At 35.4% G+C, this 24,363-nt stretch overlaps 2 protein-coding genes across 3 annotated transcripts in view; one reads left to right on the forward strand and one right to left on the reverse strand.

The window, feature by feature from the left end:
• On the reverse strand, positions 1-20,372 carry LG02H4orf17 (linkage group 02 C4orf17 homolog). The gene is made up of 8 exons (XM_019757665.2): positions 20,155-20,372; positions 16,124-16,321; positions 13,512-13,576; positions 9,558-9,701; positions 4,651-4,732; positions 3,297-3,486; positions 2,380-2,423; positions 1-849 (listed from the first exon to the last, which is right to left on the reverse strand). The coding sequence occupies exons 1-8, from the start codon at positions 20,285-20,287 to the stop codon at positions 647-649; spliced, it is 1,059 nt and encodes a 352-aa protein (XP_019613224.2). The 5' UTR covers positions 20,288-20,372; the 3' UTR covers positions 1-646.
• ADH7 (alcohol dehydrogenase 7 (class IV), mu or sigma polypeptide) overlaps positions 16,171-24,363 on the forward strand; it is a 61,409-nt gene continuing 53,216 nt past the window's right edge. For both annotated transcript variants that reach the window (XM_074323182.1, XM_074323183.1), the window contains exon 1: positions 16,171-16,306. The gene's annotated coding sequence lies outside the window, so the exon portion shown is untranslated. The remainder of the gene's footprint in view (positions 16,307-24,363) is intronic.

Consider the following 24,363-nt stretch of genomic DNA (forward strand, 5'->3'; position numbering starts at 1 on the left):
AACAATGATTGGCTAATTGGTAGGTAGAATCCAGCAGAACACCAAAAGAATAATAGCCATGGCCCAAGATCGGTTTATTTTAAAAATACAAAAATGTTCAATATTAGGAAATTTGTTAATATTCACAGTTAGTAATGAGTGGAAACTAGGTCCTTTCTGGTTCATAAGTTAGGGGTAATTTTTATATTTTTTTGTTTTTTGGAGGAAGATGAGTATATATCCATAATAGCCCAACAACACAAACATTTATTATAGATTGCAAAAATTAGCTCAGCTGCTAAAATTGTTTTTTCTTCTCTATCAGAGTTTTGGGCAGGTGTTGAATTGTAACTACCTAATTCTGATTATAGATGACTTCTCTAGTATTATGGCCTTATGTACTAATACTAATAATGCAAGACCGGAAATGTAGTATATAAATAAACATACTTCTTTTATACATGGCATTAAAATTAGCTACAAATAAAAATATTGTCTCCATTAATATTTATTTGGTAGCATTATATTCAAGTGCTTTGAGATTTACATTTGCCACCAGATAGAGGAGCTGTTGATTCCTCAATACCAAACATTTTTTAAGAAATAATTTGATATTGTAACAAAGTGAAACTCATGTTTGTGAAATAATTAGTCCAGGCTGGAATTTCTACCTTTGATATGTTATAGGAGAAAATGCTCTTTGGGAAGAGAGATTGTATCCTTGTTGGATACTCCTTGCTGTCATTGGTTTTGCTGCTGTGCTCTCCTGCGTTTTAGGCCTGGAAGGAGACTTGGGTTCGCTGAAATATTCTGCAACAGGTATTGTCATCTTATTTCTTCTTATAAACACTGGAGGCTTGTACTCAGCCTCTGAAATAGAAAAATATCTAAATAAGACCATAAATGAGACATCAAACGTAGCTTCTGCCATGTTTTAGTAGCAAATGACATACAAAAAACTGTATGAAGTTTAGGTGAATCAAATACACCCAAAATTCAAAAAATAATCTATTCTCATCTTTCTTAACACCTGCTCATCAATAATGAGTTATTTGTTCTATAACATGCAGATATGTTCTTTACTCTTAGAATCAAATATTTTGGTAGGAATGAATGAGAGCTGGTGACAGGTAAATGCGATGGGTAAGGATGGGACCAGTGAAAGAAAAGAGAAGGACCTATAGCCATGACAGACAAAAGATAAATAGAAAAGCAGGTTAAAATAAATTAATTATACTCATGAGACCTTCCCAAGGCCTACACAGTCACCTCCAAAGAGTAATAAGGATTTGGGGAGATGCTGAATATCAATATTAGAGACAAAGGGGTATGATTTGGGTATTCTTATATAAAACATTTTCCAAATGTCAAGACGGTGAAATATATATGGGACCAACAGGTAAAACATAAAATTGAGTGATAGAAACTATCACTGTCAGAAATTTATAGCCCTGGGATGAAGAGTTTGGTACAAGAAGTCAGATACCTTGGAGTGTCAGAATAAGGGGATATTTTCTAATTTCTAAGTTATACTTATTATTGCGTATTTGCAGATAGAACCTCTTTGGGGTTGGATAACCCCAGTGAAAACTGTTGGGGTCTGGAGGAACTCTAATTGATTACCATGTCATTCCTGGTAGAAAGGGAACTTGTAGAAATAACAAGACAGACTTTTTGTTTGAGGCTAGTAGACAGACTTCATAGTTGTAGCTCCAAAGTCATTGCCCTGTAGTACTTGTTGCTATGCTTGTTTTAAAGCTAGGAGCTGCCAACCCCCACCCACCCCACCCCCGCCACACCCCGTCCACCACCACCCCCAGGAATGTTTCAGTTGGGCTATTCTGGACCAATGTAGGACTTTCCACAATTCTTGATTCTTCTTGGTCCAAATTGTAAACTGAGGTTGGGCTTCTGGTGGGGACACAAACCTGTTCCTTTCCGTTGTACTTCAGCCGTCTTCTGGGGCAACTGCTTGTGGCTAAGTGCCATTTTATTGTTTTTCTCTGGTTGACTTTGTTTCTAGTGCAAATCATTTAGCTGAATGACAGTTAAGCTGTGAAGAACCAAAACTCTGAAGTCACTGTCTTTTTGTTAAATCATGCAGGGCTTCTGTCACTAGACTGGCATGACTACACCTGTACTTCCTGTGTCCTGCTGTCTTGTTTCTTAAAGAGTGTCTGTCCCTGATGAGACACTTGACCTTCCAAAACAAAGTTAAATTTATGTCAAATTTATCTCTGAGAAATTCAGCAGCTGCTGTCCCTTAGAGTAGCTGAAAATCACTATTGTGTTTTACTGCCTTTAAAAAACCATAGAAGCTTAATATCTGTGTCCCTAACTAGTTAGATACTTACTGATTTCTTTAAACCAACTCAGTAATTACCACAAACTGTACTTAACCTTTTGGTACTTCCTTATTTTCTTCAGATCCTTGACTTGACGATCTAAATCAATTGGAGAAAGAGAAAATGAAATTCACAAACACAAACAAGTGTTTTCTATAGACTTCACCATTATCACATAAGCTAAGTTTTATATATCTTGATATCTTTATATGTCTTTATATATTTATATCTTAAATATGCTATTCCAATTCTTTATTTTTCAAAGCAGACAGTATTAAACGTATTTTCCAATGGAAAATTCTCCTGACTTTGAGTAAATATCTAAACAGTATATCATGTATTATTCGCTAAGGTAGAGAGTCTGACCTTGACTATCTTACCACATTCTTTCACCATGATGTTATATATAAATACATATTTTTTTCTGTCCTTGTAGTTACAAGGTTTAGGAAGAATTTCTACTGAAATAATTTCCAATTCCCTTAGTAGTTATTTTTCCCTCTGGCAGCCCCCAGGGATATGTCAAAGATAATTAAGTGAAGCAATTTAATCGTATTATTCTATACAAAATGAAGTGATACTTGTATGATATGCATTTAACAAAATATACAATGATGATACAATGTTGTTTCCTTTATAGCTTTTTTTTTTTTTTAGGTAAACTTAAAAAACTATATTTTCGTAGATTTCTGGGTGGCTACTCTTGCTTTGCCCGTAGTGGAAAGGGAACTTTCCTCAAAAAGAAAGCTTGTTGGGTGAGGAAGACGGCCCCTGCAAAAATGCTCTGAACGATAGGGTTTAGAATGATTCTCATTACATTTATGAAAATGAAAGAAAACAAGTACACATTGCTGTCATTTACTGAAGAGAGGAGATTTAAAACCTCAGCGCGTTTAGTGTTTTGAAAGACAATGAAAAGAATTCAGTCTTTATGTACCATATGCCCTCTAGGTGGCTGTTATATCTAATTACCTGGTGAGTTGATGTCCTTCCCTAGATGTGGTCAGCACTTTTGATTTTGCAGGTGAATTTGGGGGCGATTTAACTTTGGGTGGCTTGCCAGTCTCTGCTACTGGTTCTGGTGAGATGTTTCTGCGGAAGTGTGTCAACAAGTGTATCTCCGCCAGCTCAGCATGAATCAAAGCTGAGACCCACTCTTTTTCTGATTTAAAAATGGGGGGGGCACAAAGGTTGTAATTATAATGTTGGCTACAAACACTGAATTAGTTTTGTTTATCCAGCACTACAATGCGAAAGGCTGGTAATCTTTTTCGATATATTAATACTTAAGAGTTACAAGTATGTCTAGAAAGGTACATACCAAAGTATTCATTGAAATAATGTTTGTGGTAATTTTACTGATTGTTGTTGTTCTTTTATTTTTTTCTGGTTCAGCTGTTTTTTTCCCCCAACAATAAGCACTTGTTACTTGTGTAATTTTTTTAAAGTTACATTCTTCAAAAGGAAAAACAAATAGAGAAGAACTAAAGACTCCTTACTTCCAAATACTTCTCAATTGGCCTGCCCAGTAGTCTTGAGTTCCTGGGGTAGAGTACTATTTCCAAAATGCTCCCATGTGAAAACATTGCACTGTCCCTAACACACTGGTATTTCTTAACTTTGATTAATGCAACAATTCTCAAAGAACAGCCCCCAGACCATCATTATTAGCATCACCTGGGAACTTCTTAAAAATGCAAATCACCAGGCCCCACCCACCTCAGAAGTTTTTCCTCGGTCAGTCTGATGGCCAGTGTGGTTAGAAGATAGCTGCTCTCTGCTATTTATGATTGTCCTATTTAGGACTGGCATGTGTTTTCATGGAGCAGGCCAGGAAGGGCCTAAAGGAGGCTAAGAGATGACCGAGATGATGGTTTTGGTGGGGAATTGGCAGAGCTCTTAGCATCTGGAAGCATTATATTCTAGACAGGGTGAAATATATGTGGGTGCTACTGCCATCCATACCAAAGGAAGAAACTGGCTCTGGCTTCAGTGTTCACAGTAGGCCAGAAGATATGCTCAGGGAGAGCCCTGGGTGTGTGTGGACTTAGGAGAAGAAGCAGAAATCAGTCCTGGACACAAGTGTTTCTTTCATGTCACCCAAAGAAGTTCAATATGAGTACAGCAAATTTTAGGTCATTAAATGACCAGCTTGCATGGTCATCTCCTCTATATAGGACTACAAAGATTCTGATACTGAAACATTGTAATGTGTTACAATATATCTTTGCAAATAGAGTAGATTTGGATTTCTTCAAATATTGGCACATGCCTAGTGCCTGACAATAAAGTACTCAGTGTTTGCAAATGCTTAGTTTAATCTCACCTTTTGAACTTGCATGAAGCAGCCACTGTCGAACTTCTGCCAGAGAATCAGTACGTAAAATGTTACAGAGCCTTGCCAGAATCTGACAGAGAATAGTAGAGTTACATAGTAAGCAAATAAATAGTACAAGGCTCATAAAGTTCCCTTACCTTCCCAAATGTCACTCTGTGCACAGTGCTTCATTAAACCAATTGGGACTTTAGCTTGGGAGCCAGTGGAATCTTTAAAAAAAAAACAATGTCTCCAATACAAGTAGTATGTTATAGTTTAGGTTAGGCAATGCAGTATTTCCCCTGTTTTCTCTGTTCAGTACCAAAATCTTCCGGAGGAGCCATTAATTTTTCTTCTCTTGGGGAATTGATCCTTTCCTTCTGTATCATGAGGTTCTAATGGGGATCTTCCAGTCATTGAACTGTCCTTATCTGAACTGCTTCTCTCTATAATGGGTAAATCCAGCTGGATTCAGAATTGTTCCTCAGCTGAGCACAGTAATTGACCCAATGGGAGAGGAATATAATTCCATTTTGTCACTCAGAATCCTTCCTTGACAATTTTTTATCAGGAGGTAAGGGCCGAAGTGTGGATGATACAGGAGACATATATATGAAATAATTCTAATAAAAATGAACTGTAACAAACATTAAAGTGCAAAGTATTAAGCACATGCAATGATGTTTCCAGTTTGACCCCAAACTGTGCCTGCTGTTGGAATTTAGGCATATCTGAAATTCATACCTGTCTCCTGAACTTCAATCCTATATATCCATCTGCCTAGCGGCTGAATGCATTTAGATATACTATAGTTACTCTGAACCCAAAATATCTCAAACTACACCCCCATCTTTTTTTCCTAAAACCTGCACCACACTTACTGTTCTCCTGGTTCCCCTGTCTCAGTGGACAGCACCAGCATACGTTGAATGTATGGCCAACCCAGACTCTGGGATTCGTCCTGGAAAGTATGTTTTCTGCAACATACTGCCAGACAACGAGGTCAGTAAATTCTTCCTTCTGGATGTTTCTCACATCTCTCCGTTTTTCTTTATCAGCACAGCCTTGATCCTGTCTAAGCCATCATCAATTCTTCCTGGAGCTACTGCAACATCCGTTTTCCTAGACTCTCTGCCTGAAATCTTTTCTTAAAATGCTATTAATTCAACAAACATTTGTGTCTGTCATTGATCTAGATGTTGGAAATATAGAATTGAAATTAAAGGACAGAAAAATTCACTGCCTATTGAGCTTTGTTATATTGTTAAGATTCTTATCCTCAATAATGTCATATCCTGAAGACATCAAGTTAAATTTGCTCCTAATTTCACATTAAATCAATGGCCATGGCAAAAATAATAGTAATAAAAAGAACCCTGTGGCATTCTCTAGGCCTCTAATGGCATTTTCATCAATATAGTGATTGCACATTACTTTCAGCTTCTTGTAACTTGTACATCACTCATTGATCAACTTTGAGAGCATATAATTATCCTGTTAGTGAGAGGAAGTAGAATATGTCTTCCTAGAAAGGCTCCTCCTTGCTCTTCATTGAGTTTTGTTCTAGAAGGTAGTAAATACATTGGCAGGTGAGTTTGATCTGTTGAAACTTGATTTTAGGACTTAGGAATATAGGTCTAGAGCAGCCCCTACCTTGGGGCTAGAGTACCCTCCTTTTTTTTAAGGTGTGATCTTTCTGAGGTCTCAACTGACTTCCTGGTGTGTTCAACAAGGTCTCTTCACTCTGGTAAATCACAAGCCCAGCATCTGTAAGCAATGTGCCGCCTTCCAGTAGCTGCCTCCTGCCTCGTCTCAGAGTCATCCTCTGCATGTGCAGCTGATGTTGAACTGAAGACTCATAGAACCCTTTGCAGATTTGGGGAGCTTGTTTTCTCCACAGATACCTCTCCTTTAATATCTTAACTCGCAAATTCCAACCACTTCAGCAACCCCAGAGTCTGAACTGTTTTCTCTACGTAGTGAAACTGTTACCTTTGTTTGGGCTCCACTTTTCTGTGCCATGATTCAGACCATGCCCCAGACAAAAACGTGGAAATCAAATTGTTTTCCTTCTCTCAATAGTCATATATTTGTATTGTCTGTTGCCCAAAACTGCCCGAAAACAGTTTCTTTATATGTTTTCCCCAATTATATAATTGTTTCTATCAGGAGGCTAAGTCTTGCACCCAGTCTGTCGTTTTGGAAGCAGAGGATCTTGCCTACGATTTTTTCCTCCTCCCAAATTAGTTCTGCACGCGAGTATTGTATCTATAGTAATTTTTTGAAAGTACAACTCTGACCATGTCATTCTTGTATTTCCAAAGTGATTCAGTATAATTCACTGCTTAACATTCTTTGTTGACTTCCCACAACACTTTCAATGAAATCTGGACACCTCAGTATGGCTTTTAAAGTACTTCCTTACCTTAGTCTCCAGTGCCATCCTCTTTGCAGCATTCTCTCTGCACTCTCTGCAATGGCCATTTTAATTGCTTTTAGTTCCTTGAATAAACAATGCTCTTACCTCTTAACCATTAGACAGAAGTTTTCTTGGCTAAGAATGATCTTTTCTGTACTTCTTTTTATCTTCTAATTATACCTTAAACCTTCTTTAGGCTTCTTCCTCCTTGAAGACTTTCTTAACTCCCAAATCTCCTCCTATATGATTTTACAACACCTGTACAATCCCTCTCATAAGCTCTGTGAATGAAGGAACCAACTGTATCTCCAAACTATAGTATTTTGTCATTTTACTTAAATACTTATAGAATAAATGAATGTGTTTGGCAGACTTTGGTGTCGATAATAGACTATTATTTCTGTACATTCAAGATCTTTGGGAGGAAGGCTGAGAACAAGATCCTAACTGCCACCGAATTCTGTTTTCCTTTAAAGTAATAATTGTAAAACTACATGGTTTTTCGTACACACCCCTGCACAAATATTTCTTGATTACACAGCCCATTCAGAGTTACCAGCCTGGGTAATAAGAAATTGGAAGATAGGTCAGATTTTTTTGTGGAAGGCGTAGAGGGATGAAATGCCACCAAGATGAGCTCATATTTAGGACTCACTTATACAAGCCAAAAAAATTTAATAAGACCTATTTTTTTTCACTTTACTCCCTCTCCTTTCATTTATTTAACAAATAGTCAACAATTATTTGGTAAAATGCCATTCTGTGTGTGTCAGTTAATATTTTTCAAGCAAAGTGATAAGTGCGGAAGAATCACTTGTGAACAACATAAGACAAGATCCCTTCCTTCAAAGAGTTTACATTTTAGTGGATTTTGTATTAATTGATACCTAGTTAATATCTTTAAAGTGGAAGATGCTTTTGAGAGGAGAACTCTTTAATGGATGCCCACAAGGTGAGTTTTACAGGATCTTGGTGGTCTATTGCTGTGCTCAAGGAAGCAAGACAGCCTTACGAAAACTGCACTCAGCTCATGGTTTGGTTCAGTTGAGGGCCTCCATGGTTAGCTGATTTTCTACAGTTTTTCCTTGATCTTGATAGAACTTTTCTTTTTAATTAATGTATTCAACATTCATTGAGTACGTATTTAATAATTCCTAGGTGCCTAGCACTTATCTAGGCACTGAAGATAAAGCAATACTACTAAGACAAGACAAGTATGAGATTGTGTAAAGACTTAAATTTTAGTGTGAGTGGGGTGAGGAGGCAGAAACAATATTGGGGGGGAAAATGAACATCAGATATGGCATGTGCTATGCACAAAATAACAAAGGGCAATGGGATAAAGAGAGACTTAGGTAGCTACCTTAGATTAGGTGGTCAGGGAAAGTACTTCTGAGTAAGTGATATTTAAACTGAGACCTTACTGAGAAGACGGTGACCACTGAAAGGATCAAAGAGAAGAGACTTCTTAGTAGGGGAAAACCCGTAAGGAGGAAATGAGCAAATTATCGAAAGATCAGTGATGCCAGAGTGTAGTGGGTGAAGTGGGCAATAATTCTGAAGACTCTGTGTAATATAAAGTCTTTAGCCATAATTATCAGGAAATCATGTATAACACAAGTCATAGCTGTAGATATTATCTTTTATTGTCCTTCTTCGCTTTTATTCTTCCCAATTTTAATCATCGGCATAAATTATACCCAATGATACTGTTATCCTTTACTTTTAAAATAGCTCCTTATCAGGATTATTCAGTAAGAACCCTTACAACATGCGCTGTTATTTGCAATTGCTATTACGGATACTTATTTAAAACTTCTATCAGAGTCATCATTATAATATTTTGACCCTTAATTCATTGTAGTGGGTCTTACAGTGAGGGAAGGTGGAGGTTACCAAAAGGAACTAAAGAAGGAAAACAAAGAATAGCAGATGACAAACATCAACTGATTGACTTACTCTTGATTATATGTCATTCTCAGAAATAACTGTGGCTAGAGAAAACCTAGTAGTCTGATATGATGAATTACCATTAATATAACTAAGTTTATAACCTCAGGCAGAGAAGGTTTAAAGAAACAGTTTTCCACAGATAAGAGAGAGAGAGATGAGTGTTGATTGGAGGAATCTCTGCACATTAAACTATGTGAAGAAAATGTATAGATAATGGCTAGACATCATGGAAAGTGCCTCTGAAGCATTCTGAAGATGATGAAGACAGACATTAGAAGAACAGGGCCGAGGTTGTTTGGCCAATGCCAAGCATTTCATTATGTCTAAACCAAAGGTGGTGTTGCTTTAAGAGTGCAGGATTTCAGGGAGAAGTAAGACTGCAAATGAAAATAGGAGTAGGCCTTGGATTTCAGGCTAACCAATGTTAAATCAATTCAGTTGTCAAATGGGACCTACCAGAGTTTTAAGGGTGCTACAAGATGTGATTGTTTTTATTGTTTGTTCATGCTGTTCCCAAGTTATGGATTAAATAAACCTGCCTTACTTTGATTTCCTGCTCCAGATAGTTTGGTATGCGTACGGTGTTCTCTTTGGCACCGGTCGTGGTATTCAGCTCCTCTGAAGAACAACAGCCAGCAGTAGACCATGCCTTTGGAGGTAAGGGTGGGTTTTTCACCTTCATTTTTTCCTAAATCAAAGACACAATACAATCAATATATGCTTGCATCCACTTATATTTTGCATAACAATGAAATGATTTAGAATAAGAAATATTGTAGCAAAATGAAAGACATACATACAAGCAAAATGAGGTTCGTTATACTCCTCCCTTAAATATCAAATTTTAAAATATTTGCCTTTGGAGACAGAACAAATAGTAATACATTATTTACTTTTTGTGAAACCGTTTTAAACCCTTGGTTGAACATTAAGATAATAATTTTTAAATGTTTACTATGTAACTTTGATTTGTATCGATGGTTCAGAAATAACAACCCTCTCATGACACTTGAGATTTTCTGTTGAGGTGGGAAGATTTGTCTTTTATGACTGGAAAAGACAGCTGAGAGGTTTTATGCTGTATCTGAGAAGCAACTGCATGGTGTGAACTGTTGCTTCCTGGCTCTGCTAAATGTCAGCTGAGAGCTGGAGAATTAGAGAGGTAAACTACATTAGCTTTCCTTGATTAGTTGGAAGAAGAAATAGAAAGTCTGTTTTCTTGTTCTGGGAGGTAAATATACTGTTTGCAATTTAAAAAAAAAAAAAAAAGGTTGTAGGAGCTTTTAAGTCCAGGAAGAATTATATATCTATGTGCCTATTCCAAGAAAGGTTTTTCATGTTTAGAAGTGAGTGATATGTAAAGACACACAGAAGCTGGTGGCTGAATGAGTCAACAACCAGGGACTGTGATGATGGGAATTGATAGAACAATGTTGACATTTAATTGTTGACGTTTACTGAAAATAAAGCTATATTGTATTTAGATGCATTCTTTTGTTAAAATTTATTATGTAGACTTCTTGTTTTGGGGAATAGTAATATACTTTTTTGTTGTTATTGTTTAACCCTCCCACTGAACACAACTAAAAGGTCAGATTAAAATTAAAAAACAAACAAACTGTCAAGGACTGAATAAGATAGGAGTTAATAGATCAAAAGTGATGGGGAAGTGAGAAGCCTGAGGTATACACAGTGCAGCAGCCATTTTTGCCCGGAGGTCATTGTCTGACCCAGGAAAATGAGAACTCTCCTTTTGACTCTCCTTAAGGTCCTGAAAGACAGGACTCAACGTTCAGGACCCAGATAAGAGCCACCCAAGGACTGTACTCTCAAGGCGAAGGTGACCTAGAAATGTAACAGCCCTTGGAGAGATATGTATAGCTTGAGATCAAGGTTTGAACTTGATTTAAATAGTTCTAGGCTGGTAGGGCCTCTGGGTTCCTATAGAAGCAAGTGCATATTTTCTCTGAAAGAAAATCCATTTGCCATGGACTTCAGATTGCCACAAATATTTTTTCACACACAGTATCTAGCAATTGAGCTGTGAGTCAAGAAGAAATTATAACGCAAGTTAGAAAAAGTTTTAACTTAATAATACTGAAAATGTTATAGTAGCAAAAATTATGAAAGCAACTAAAGGAATCCTCAGAGGGGAATTTATAGCTTTAATATGTATGTGTATATGAGAAAGCTAAAAGAAGCTAGAAAAAGAACAATAAAATGAAGTGTGTGAATAGAAAGAGAAAAAAGATAACAGAAGTCAACAAAATAGAAAATGTTCAATATAGAAGAAAAAAATTAGTTCTTTGATAGACTAACAAATTGATAAACTTCTGTTGAAACTGATCAAGAAAAAGACACAAATTAACAAAACTGATATGTAAAACCATACACCTTATAGATCCTACAGATAATTTTAAAAGAATATGAGGATATTATATAAAACATTGTCAATAAATTTACTGACAATAAATAACATTGTCAGTAAAACTCTTAAACTTCTAGCTGGATACACCAGGAAAAAAAGAAGATACAAATTATCAATATCAGGAATAATGTGAGAGCATTTCTACAGATCAGATAATCATTAAAAGAATATTTTATGATTGACTTTATATCAGTAAATACAACAACTTAGATAAAATGGACAAATTTCTTGAAAAACATAAACTACCAAAGCTCACTAAACAAGGAATAGATAACTGAAATAGCCTATATCTATGAAAATGAGAAATTTAATTTGTAGTTAAAAATCTTAAATCAAAGCAAACTCCAGCCCTGATGGCTTCACTGAAGAATTCTATCAAAGCTTTAAGGAAGAAATACCAATTCTTCATAAAATCTCTGAGAATATTAAAGAGGACTTCTCAACCTATTCTATGAAGCCAGTATTATGCTGATACTAAAACCAGCAAAAACATCACAAATAAACTGCAAATATTCCTTATGAACATAGAAACAAGAATGGTAAACAATATCTTATGAAATTAAATATATAAAAGGGAACATGACCGAGTAGGTTTTTTTCCAGGAATGCAAGATTCATTTAACATTTGAAAGTTAACCAATCAACTTTACCCTATTAACAGACTAAAAAAGAAAAATAATGTGATTATCTCAAATAGACACAGAAAAAGCAATTGACAAAATCCAACCCCCATTTCTGATTTTAAAAAAAAAACAACAAAAAAACTCTCAGAATGGAAAGGAATTCCTTAGCCATATAAGGGCACTTATGAATAAAGTAAATTAACGTCAGACTTAATGGTGAAAGTCTGAGTGCTTTTCTCCTATGATTTAGATAAGGCAAGGATGTCTGCTCTCACCAGTTCCATTCAGCATTGTACTAGAAGTTCTAGCCATCATAATAAAGCACAATAGAGAGATAAACAGTATGTATATTTGAAGCTATAATAGAAAAATTAAAAATGTGGGCTTCATCAAAATTATGAATTTTGCTTCAAAAGGTACAGTTACAAAAAAAGTAAACCTCAGACTACAAGAAAATATTTGCAAAATGTCTGTGTGACAAAAGATTTATACCTAGAATATATAAAGAACTTTTATAACTTCATAATAAGAAAACAAACAACCCAATTTAAAAAGTAGACAAAAGATTTTAACACACACTTTCCATAAAAAGATATATGGATGGCAATTAAGAATATGAAAACATGTCAGCCTCATTAGTCATTAGGGAAATGCAAACTGAAACTACAATGAAATACCATTACACACCCACTAAATTGGCTAAAATAAAATACTGGCCACACTAAAGATGTTGAGGAAAGGAAAGTCTTATAACTATTGCAAGAACATAAATTGGTATAACCACTTTGAAAAACACTTTGGCAGTTTCTTAAAATTCAAACATACACCTACTATAAGACCCAGTCATTCCACTCTTAGGTATTTACCCAAGAGAAAAGAAAATGTCCATACACGGACTTGTACACAAATGTTCATATCACCTTTGTCAAAAATTGAAAACAAGCTAAATGTCCATCAACAGGTGAATGGATAAACAAATTGTGGGATACCCATACAATTGAATATTCCTCGGCAATAAGAAAGAATGAACTATGGAGGCACATTACAACATGGATGAATCTTAAAGTAATTATGCTGAGTTAAAGAAACCAGATTAAAAAAAGAGAACACATGTGATTTCATTTATATAAAATCCTCAAAATTACATGCTAAATCTTTAGTGATAGCAGATAAATGTTTGCCCATGGGAGGGACAGGGTCTCGAGGAAACTTTTGGGAGTGATGGATAAGTTTATTCTCTTGATTGGGGTGGTGATTTCCCAGGTGTGGATATATATTTGTCAAAACTCATCAACGCCCGTGCTTTAAATATGTGCATTTTATATCATGTTAATATACTTAAATAAGGCTGTAAAAATACTGTCTTTTCAGAAAGGTTTGTGAAGAAAAGGAGAGGGAACGATAGAAGTCAAACTAAATAGGTAGCTGTAAATAGTTGTTTCTTTACCTTTTTAATTACTAAGGGATTCTCACTGGAAGTTTTGAAGCACTCCTTGATTTTTCTATAGGGCTCTGAAATGATATTGAGGAAAAATACATTTAGATCAAACCAAAAAATTTCTATCACATGCCATAAATGACATCAGTGGCTTAAACAGATGAGAGTACTTCTGAATTTCAATTAAGGGCAACTGGGGATCTGTTTATAAGTATCCTGTTTCCCCGAAAATAAGACCTGGCCAGACAATCAGCGCTAATGTGTCTTTTGGAGCAAAAATTAATATAAGACCCGGTCTTATTTTACTGTAAGAGTGGGTCTATGATATGATATATGATATGATATGATATGAACCGGGTCTTACATTAATTTTTGCTCCAAAAGATGCATTAGAGCTGATAGTCCGGCTCGGTCTTATTTTCAGGGAAGCATGGTATTAGAAAACCTGCAGGTAGAATTATACTACAACAACATAATAAAACATATTTATCTTACAAAACTAATTCTTTGCCCAGGAAGATGATATAAAGAGACTCTGCAAGAGCTTTCTTGATCTGGGTAAACTGATTTTTAAAAGTACATATTTCAGTGTAAGTCATGTTTTTCTCTGATTTCTATCCATATAACTGTCACTTTCTCTAATTAAAGAGACTGTGTGCCGTTTGCCCTGTAGACAGAAAGAGAAGATGTATGCTGAGTTCTTATTACGTTCTGTATTTTATTTCTTGCTTTATCAGTCTCTCAACCCTACCCATTTCATTCAGTCATCCAACTAAATCCCCCTACATTGCCCTAAAACCACTTAAATATTTACTTAATTTTTCTTTACATTAATTTAAAGATATATTCTGTGTAAGTGATACTGTGTCTTTACTGAAGCCATAGTTAACACAAAAATTTTTTTTAAAACATGAAAAGATTTTGTGTATATACCTAATGGTAACTAAATTCATTACTTAGAGTAAGGAGAACAAAGTTATGTGTGTGAATTTATTTAATGTTTTTTTTTGTGGGAAACAGAAACTACTCTAGCTATTTTAAGCAAAAGTGTAAATAATACAGGGAATTAGTCGTTTGTAATATCATTGGAAGGGCTGGAACAGTGAACTGTGCTCTTGACCCTTCACAAATCATTTCAAAAACAGCATGTTGCACCTGGCCCACCAAGGGGCCACAGCCTTTATCGCAATCAGGAGGAAGGGGTGCCATGAAGTCATTGCCACTTCAATTGCTGTCACAACACCCGTGAGGCTAAGATTAGGCATTGGATCGCTGCTGCAATCAGAAAGCTACCATATCTGCTGACTTTGCCATTTGACATCTATAAATCCAGAAGCTGAACACTGGGATGTTGTAGGAAATAAAAGAACAAAAAACCCACATCTCCAGTCATGCTTGATAGCAAACATCAACCAAAAAAATGACCTTAGCCCCACATCTGTGATATAAATTTTACCATATGGCAACACCTAGTTTCCATCAAGGGATTCTTGCAAATGTAATTTTTAAGTTTCTACAGTATATAAGTAGGGACATCAGAAGGAAGATGGAATAAGTAGGCTTTGATTCTTCATTGCTAGTGGAAAGGAGGGAAGAGGAACTTTCAAAAAGATGAAATGGGTGAACAAGGCTGAAGACCTTAGAATGGAATCATATAGTAAGTACTCTATTAATGATCCCTCTTATTGTTGTCTATTGAAAGCTATACATTTTACCACATTACACCAAAATAATTTTCATGTGCCCTGGAACTTTTAATAATAGCATGTAATTGGATAGGGCAGGAGAAGGAGAACTGGATGTAATTTCTGCCATCCAGAATTCCTTCTATTTTACCTTGACCTTTAGATTTTGCCATGCTGTGCTTTTTTTTTTTTTTTGTATTAGTTTAAGGTATATAACATAATGATTTGACATATGTATATATTGCAAAGTGACTATCACAATAAGTTTAGTTAACATCCATAACCTCACATAGTTACAGGTTTTTTTTCTTGTGATGAGAAATTTTAAGATCTACACTCTTCACTTTCAAATATACAATACACTCTTGTTAACTATAGTCATTATGCTGTACTTTTGATGAATTCCTCGATTTCAATTCAGTAAGCATTAATTCCTTAATGAAATTGTTTACTAAAGTCAAGGCACTGTGCTGGAACCTGGGGAGATACCAAGAATAGCGAAAACACAGAGCTCTGATCTTAAGGAGGTGACTGTCCAGTGGGGCAGATGTAAATATTAATTCTATCCCTATTGCATTTCCCCCATTCACTTTTTGTCTGAAGTAGCTTCCCTATCAATGTTAGCTAAACGCTCACTTTTGGTATCTCTTAGCTACTTTCGTAGGGACTAGAGACCAGAACCACACCAAATATGCCTTGTACATGATAATGTTAATAATAATTATTACTATTATTATTATTATTAACATTTTTGAACTATTGAGTTGAGATTAGATGAGTGAAAAATTTTTGTAATGAATAACCTATTTCACAGTGAGAAAATTTCATGACTATTTAAAAATCACTGCAGCTATATTAGTAATCATACAGCTTTTTTACCCCCTGATAGTTGGCAGGAGGCCTCAGGAAAGAGTTCATCAGTTGAGAGGGACTCACCAGAATGAGGCCGTGGAGAGTGTACCTTGACCCTGACTGGGTCTGGTGGGCCTTCTCTGACTGTGTTCTCCAGAGCTGCAGTGCATGATGGATGTGGTATTTCGTCCTTCTCCAAGTGGTTGAACTGGCCAACACCCCACAATGTTCCGAATGAGTTTTGATCGTCATTCACAGTACAGATCGGTATGTTATTCAAACCTAGGTGAGTAAGGATAAAAAGACCAAACCACTAGATTAGGTTTGGGGCAGGTTTTCTTAGAATGATCAGTGATTTCCCTCCCAACCAGATAGTGTTAAATATATGTAAGATGTCCGACTTCAAATTGTATGAACCAGTGCTAGTCATTGAAAGTCACTGTAGCAAATTAGTCTTACTACATGCTTCCGTAAAATGTTCTGCCATCTTGTTAGCCTTGAGAACCATACCCACATCTTTGATCTTGGTCTTAGAGTCAAGTGGAGTAGATCTGCCTCTATCCCAGACAGAATTCTCATTTCTCAAGTTTTGATGATGACCAAGAGGGGTTATGTTAGTCCTCTTTGTGAATACCAGATTGAGATTTTTGAAAGCATCCAGAATGTCGTGTGGCAAGGCCTCTAAAAGACATACACTGGCTCTTATTTTGTACTGGCAGAAGGTAAAAAGCTGTTGGAGCCAGGAATAGGAGACAGGCTAAGATAAATTCTGAGGGCAGGAAGGAAGAAATGTGGGGTACAAAAGAACCTCCTTCCTCACATCAGAGCCTTGCAGGTTCATTCCCTCTCCTACAACAGCTGTTTGCTTTTGGCTCACATATTGATTTATAGACAGGTTGTCTTTTCAGTTCCAATGCTATGTCGTGTCATATTGGACAGCTGAGGAAATGGGGACACACAGGGCATTGCTTTGTGTTAATCAATGAATTATGAGAGGTAGTAATGGATGGCTGCTTTGTTCCACAAGAAGTGGCACAGGAAGCTTCTCAATAGTGTGTTTCATAATTGCCCATTCTTCCAAATCTCCTTCTAGTACCATTGGTCCATGCCCTTCTTATCTATCTGCTCAAATGACATCAAAAGGTATTTGATGACAACCTGTCTGAAATACACCCCAGCAGGCTCTGTCCCCTTATGCTCTTTTATTCTTTCCATAACAGTTGTCACCTGTCATATGGATTTGCACACTGCTGGGCTGAGCTGCGCTAGGATATAAACCTCATGAAAGCATGGATTTTGTCAGTTTCATTTGGGGCTCTATTCCTAGAGTCTAGAATAGTACCTGGCACAAAGTAGGTGTTCTATGATTATTTGTCAAATGAATGAGTAACATAGCCAAATATAAAGCTTTTATTTAGTATAATACTTTGAAATTCACTGATAGTAACTAGTTCCAAATAGAAATGGGACCAAAATTTTAAAGACAGTATCACATTTTATCATTTTATCTTAAATACCTGGGTTAGCAATTGGCCCAGGTGCAGAGTGAAAAATTGATTATCAAGTGAAATATATAAAACATTAACACAGAGACAAATCAATGGGAAAAAAATCCCTATTTTCTCTGCTATCTCCTTTAATTAGTAAAAGATGTGTGTGGGGGGGGCTTTTTTTTCCTTCCATCCCTACTTTTTTTTCAGCTTTATTTTCCTTATTCATTCACACATTTTCCTTTCTGGTATGTATATATAAATATACATACGTGGATCTATATCTGAACATAAGTAATAAGAAAAAATTCAGATTACATCTATCTGAAGAGTTAAGAAAGAACTATATAAGAATGCATGAAGGGTCAAATAGAATGGCATTTTAGTGACCTCAGAATCAAATTGGAAATGTTAAATGATTTAAAGCTACTCAGAAAAATATTAAATTCAATCCAGCAGTGAAGGAGGTTAGGGACAATTTTGATGGGCGTTTCATTAACTTCCTTGAATATATAGAGGTTTCCTGTGTCTGCTTATCTCTTGTGTTTTTCAGAGTTCTGTTGGGGGTTCTTTGCTTTCTTGGGCAGCAACTTGATAGTTTTAACCTATATGCCTCTGTCTTTTAAATCTATTTTATAGCCCCATCCAATCCTTAGGCTCCAAGTCCTTATATCCGTTTAGCTACTTGGCCATTTCCTCCTGTATGTTTCATCAGCACATCAAATACGTGTTTAAAATGAAGCTTATGATCTTCTCTCCAACATGTGTCCGTCCTCCTGAATGCTTAAGACTAATTGGATGGTGCACCATCCAGCTAGTCAACCAAGCTAAAACCTAGCAGTAATTTTAGATTTCTTACATTGTTTCCATTCCCCAAATCCAGTAAATGCCAAGTTCTGCCTATTCTTTCCTTAATATGATATATATATATATATATATATATATATATATATATATATATATATGTATATATGTGTATATATACATATATATATACATTATACATATATATGTGTGTGTGTGTGTGTGTGTATATATATATATATATATATATATATATATATACACATTACTGGATGTATATATATATATTTGGGGTAAAACCAGTGAACAAACTAGCTGTAATGTTCCTGTACTGAGTGTGGGTTCCAAGCACATGTTGACTTTTAACATACCGTGTTCCCCTGAAAATGAGACCTAGCCGGACCATCAGCTCTAATGCATCTTTTGGAGCAAAAATTAACATAAGACCTGGTCTTATTTTAATATGATATAAGACCAGGTATAATATAATATAATACTGGCTATAATATAATATAATACAATACAATACTGGGTATAATATAATATAAAATAATACATAATACTGGCTATAATATAATATAATACAATACAATACTGGGTATAATATAATATAAAATAATATATAATACTGGCTATAATATATAATACAATACAATACTGGGTATAATATAATATAAAATAATATAATATAATACTGGCTATAATATAATATAATACAATACAATACTGGGTATAATATAATATAAAATAATATAATACTGGAGCTGATTGTCCAGCTAGGGCTTATTTTTGGGGAAACATGGTAGCTATTAATAGTCAAAATAAAGCAGCTGGCTTCTCTTCACTTTTTCATTTCAATTCCAGTTACTAAGCTTTCTAGAAATTAGCAGAAAGATGTCCAAAGAAAATTTTCTATTTAGTTGAACATATATTTCTTTGTGAACATATATTACTATGAGCAAGCCTTTTGGTAGGCATTATAGGGGATTTGAAGACATAAAAGTGTGAACAGTTCTATACTGCTTTGTAGGTATAATTCAAGGAAGAATGTGAAATAAGATATAGAAGAGTTATATATCAAGTACATTCAAGTATTTGAAGTCAGAAAAATATTATACTCAGTTTAGTATTTGAAACTTGTGAATGGTTTAATTTGACTAAGGTCACAGTAGAGTAAGCAGAAAGAAGTGCCAAGGTCTAAGCTATGAGGGACTCCAACGTTTACTGCAGAATCAGCAAAAATAAAAGCTGGGAAAGAGAAACCACAGAGGTGGGGGGGGTATTGGAAGACATGGTGTTACAGAAACTAAATTTAAATTTTGAAAGAAAGACAGGGAAGGAGAGTGTGGGAAAGATGGACGGAGGAAGAGATGAAGGAAGGAAGGAAATGAGGAAGACAAGAAAGAAGGGAGGAAAGGAGGGAGGGAGGAAGGAGAGAGAGAAAGGAGCAAGAGAAACGGAGGGTGGGTAAAATACATGCTTCACCAGGGCTGATATTCAGCGCGCAGATGTTAGCATGACTGTGCAAGTTGTTAAAATACTGAAATACTTTCCTACAGTTTGCTCAGTTGCTGCCCTGAGCTCCCTGATTGGCCCCTTTGGCGCTTCTTCAGGCCTTTTTCCTAACAATCGAGTTATCCAAGCATGAAGGTGGGGCACAGAGGGTGCCTGCCGCCTCTGCTCTACCTCCAGGGCTGGCATCTGGTCTCCACAGTCAGTGCCTGTGCCTGGGCAGTGGTTAAATATTCTGAGTAGTACACCAGAACCAAGTAGCCCAAGTGTAGAGGAGAGAAACACATTCTAGGACTTGAGTCACCTTACCTTTGATGTGGCAGACCCTTCTGGGATGAGGCGTATGCCTGACCAGAAAACAACTTTCATTTTTCGCCATCATATGGCTGCCTTTGTTCTCAAACTGAAGAGCAGACGTCGGGGATTTGAGGCTCATGTTCATGGAGTGTTGTTTCCCCGTCTCCACTGTTGCCACAAAATGTCTTGGGGGTGTACCTCGTTAGCCTCACTTCCACTTCTAGCAGTGCTCAGACCCTGAAATCACAGAATGACAGTTACTCTGACAAGGGGTTCTCAACATTTCCTGACACAGCAAACATTTCTCCAGCTTCTTTGTTTGCACTGAATTGTTTTCATGTCAAAACAATGTGAGGCTCTTTTACTTGCAGTCCAAATTTTTGTAAACACTGAAATCAATATAGGCATGAGTGGAACAGAAAAATATTTTCCCTGGAAAAATCAAAACATTTGTGCGAAACTGAAAGTATATTCTATACTTAATTGAATTTAAGTTCACTTTGTTGGCTTACCAACATAAAAACACATAACGTTGTTACCAATTTTGGTATAGTAAATTAAACTGATAGCTTTAAAATACCATACCTACAAATGCGCTTTACATTAAATTAACTTTAAATGAGGACCTTTCATTATTGTACTTTAAGAAAGTCAACATCGTAAATTTGTGTCATGTTCTGAGAGAATGGTAAAACCTGAAGGAGAAAAAAATCCAATAGCAAAAGAATGATATTACATTTATAGATGATAAACTGGAGAACCTTTGTCATGTTGTTATTTGCCGTATTCAGTAGTATGTAATCAGGTTCCCTCAGTCACTCAGCATCATTTATTAGATATGTACAGTATCATAGGCCTAAGGGATAAAAGATAATATTATGACTCTTGGGGAATTCACAATCATTTGGGAAAGAAAATTTCTGGCTTAGGAACATAGGAAAGAGTTATTTAAACTTTCTTAAAAATGGTATACTTGTCTTGAAATTTAAGGATGTTTTTTCTGAGGTTTGTTGTATATTTCCTATCTTACATGGAAATCGTTTTCATCACAGCTGTATTACGAAATATACAGTTTATTTCTAACCATGGTAGGGAGTTTTTCTGGTCTGAACAATTTTCAGTGTCAAAATATTTCCATATTCTAGAAATTGATCTCAAGAATTTGTTGGGGCAGATATTTTTAGTTCAATGACTATCTTTTTAGACCACAGCAATCTGTATTCAAGTTTTTCATGAATATACTCAGAATGTATGGTATATTAATTATCAGCCGTGTTGCCACAAAACATCTGATTTTCATAAATTCTAAAATTGTTCTAGGCTGAATAAAATATATTCCAATATTTTGAATTCAGAAAATACTATCATCTAACAATAAAAATATTTTTATTGTTACTTATGAAGAATGAGGAGGTAGTTCTAACCTCTTTGTGAAAATCAAGCCTTAGACGTACTTGTTTTTCTTTCTGTGTGGGACCTTTTGTCAGTAAATTCATTTTTTATCTGTGTTGGGGGGAAAAGGTATAGTAGGCAGTTTGGAGAGTGAAAAGGATGCTGAACTGGAAATAAAAAGTAGGATTTATGGTCCCAGCTTTGCCATTAACGAGCAAAGTGACCATGGGTGAATTGTTTTATTTCCTAGATTTTGGCTTGCTCATCTGAAACCTGTAGGTCATTACATGTCCACTGGAATACTCAGCTTTTCTACGTTGTGTGTCTTCCCCATATCAATTCCCTTAGGTTAATTTGAAGGATAGTAATATACTTTAAATTCTGATCTAAAAGATCAACAAGCAAACAATGCAGAGAATTCTTCTTTCTCTTATGAAAATCACAGTGCAATCTGAATTCACCTTGCTCTTATATTTTAAAAGGTGCTATAGTGCTTACTCTTGGATTATAGAAAATTTAATAATCTGATGTCATGGTTTTTATTGTTTCTTTTGGAAGTTTCAAAATAATGTTAAAGGAATAAAGGCAATATATAAATATTTTGTCCACATATATCATTAAAAATTCTACAAAATTCATAACATGCATTGTGTACTATTGAAAGTTTTATTTGAACTTAAATTTTCAGAAGTAAAGTAAATAAATAATTCAGGACTAAGTTTTACTTTGATGTGTTCTAACAAGTGATCCAATAATAACAATAAAAAACAACTACCTCAAGTCTGAGGAAAAGTAAAACTATGTTTTGCTCTGTGACAGACACTGTTGAAAGAATGAAGAGTCAAGTCACAGACTGGGAGAAAATATTTGCAAAACATGTCTGATAAAGGACTTGTATCCAAAATGTACAAAGAACACTTAAACTCAACAGTAAGAGAATAAATAGCTTGATTAAAAACTGGGCCAAAGATCTGAACAGACACCTCACAAAGATCATCAGATGGCAATTGAGCACCCATATGAAAAGATACTCAACATCATTTGTCATTAGGGAATAACAAATTAAACCAACAGTGAGATACCACCATATACCTTTTAGAATGGCTAAAATGCAAAACACTGACAACACCAAATGCTGACAAGAATTTGGAGAAACAGGAACTCTCTTTCATTATTAGTGGAAATGCAAGGTGATACAGCCACTTTGGAAGACAGATTGGCAGTTTCTTACAAAGCAAAACATAGTCTTACCGTATGATCCAGCAATGATGCTCCTAGGTGTTTACCCAAAGGAGTTGAAAAGTCATGTTCACACAGAAACCTGCACATTAATGTTTATTCATGTTTGCCAAAAACTGAAAGAAACCAAGGTTTCCTTCAATAATGAATGGATAGATAAACCATGGTACATTCATATAATGGAATAGTATTCAGTCCTAAAAAGAAATGAGCTATCAAGCCATGAAAAGACATGGAGGGAACCTTAAATGAATATTGCTAAGTGAAAGAAGCCAATTTGAAAAGGATACATACTGTATGATTCCAACTATATGACATTTTGGAAAAAGCAAAACAATGGAAAGGGTAAAAAGATTGGGAATTCTAAAGGAAAATGGGGGAGTGGTGAATAGGTGGAGCACAGGGGATTTTTATGGCAGTGAAACTAACCTATACTTATACTGCTCTATGCTGTAACAGTGGATAAATGACTTCATGCATTTGTTGAAACCCCATGGAACAAAGCAGAGTGAACTCTAATGTAAACTATGGACTTTAGTTCATAGTAATGTACAATATTGGTTCATTAATTGTAACAAAGTGCACCACACTAATGCAAGATGTTAATAACAGGCAAAACTGGGCAGAGGTTGCAATATATGGAACTCTGCTCAATTTTTCTGTAAGCTTAAAAACTACTCTAAAAAGTAAACTATTAATTTTTTTTTTTAAATCTACCTTAAGCCTGAAGAAAAACAAAACTATTTTGGTTACTATTTTTTTTACATAATGAATAGACTTTAATTTTTCAATTAAGTAGTAATCCATTAGTTTTCCTGAAGAGCATATGATGATAGAACAAGATATATTAGTAAACCTTTCCAAATTTTTGTTCACGAAGCATTACAAAATGACTATTTTTGTTTCCTTATGCCATTTCCAACCAAACTTTATTTTCTTTTTTAAATCAGGAAATTAACCTGAATTAAAATTAGTAGGAAGACTTAACTCTAATTGTGCTATAACATTATAACATATCATCTTTTTTTTTCATTATCAAATGCCAGTGATTAGTCACTTGTACATAAAAGTAAAATATAATCAGGGTTAAAGATGATCATCTTAAGGACCCCTGGAGAATCCTTATGACCACCAGTATTACTAATATATATATTTTTTAATTTATTGGGATGACAATTTTTAGTAAAGTTACATAGATTGCAGGTGTACAATTCTGTTACATCATCTATAAATCCCATTGTGTGTTCATCACCCAAAGTCAGTTCTCCTTCCATCACCATATATTTGATCCCCCTTACCCTCATCTCCCACCCACCACCCCCCTTACCCTCTGGTAACCACTAAACTATTGTCTGTGTCTATGAGTTTTTGTTTCTCATTTGTTTGTCTTGTTCTTTTGTTGTTTTTGGTTTATATACCACATATCAGTATTAATAATGACCTACATCTTACCCTTCCACCTATTGCCTATATTGATTTCAACACTTTAGTTGACTGACAATTATTGCCCAATGATTTTAATGGACATCTTTCCAAAGTTCATGAATTGGTTTGGAATAATATTTCTCTACTAAGATTTCTCTTTCTAAC

This window comes from Rhinolophus sinicus, linkage group LG02 (assembly GCF_036562045.2).
Source record: "Rhinolophus sinicus isolate RSC01 linkage group LG02, ASM3656204v1, whole genome shotgun sequence".
NCBI lineage: Eukaryota > Metazoa > Chordata > Mammalia > Chiroptera > Rhinolophidae > Rhinolophus > Rhinolophus sinicus.

What these genes read in the sequence shown, in the direction of transcription:
- LG02H4orf17 (XM_019757665.2), bottom strand. Translation starts at nt 20,287, where the DNA reads ATGAACATGAGCCTCAAATCCCCGACGTCTGCTCTTCAGTTTGAGAAC. An exon ending in CTCTCCACGGCCTCATTCTG is followed by an intron (nt 13,577 to 16,123) that starts GTGAGTCCCTCT and finishes ATATCATTTCAG; the next exon opens with AGCCCTATAGAAAAATCAAG. An exon ending in ATCCCTTAGTAATTAAAAAG is followed by an intron (nt 9,702 to 13,511) that starts GTAAAGAAACAA and finishes TCTTTGATTTAG; the next exon opens with GAAAAAATGAAGGTGAAAAA.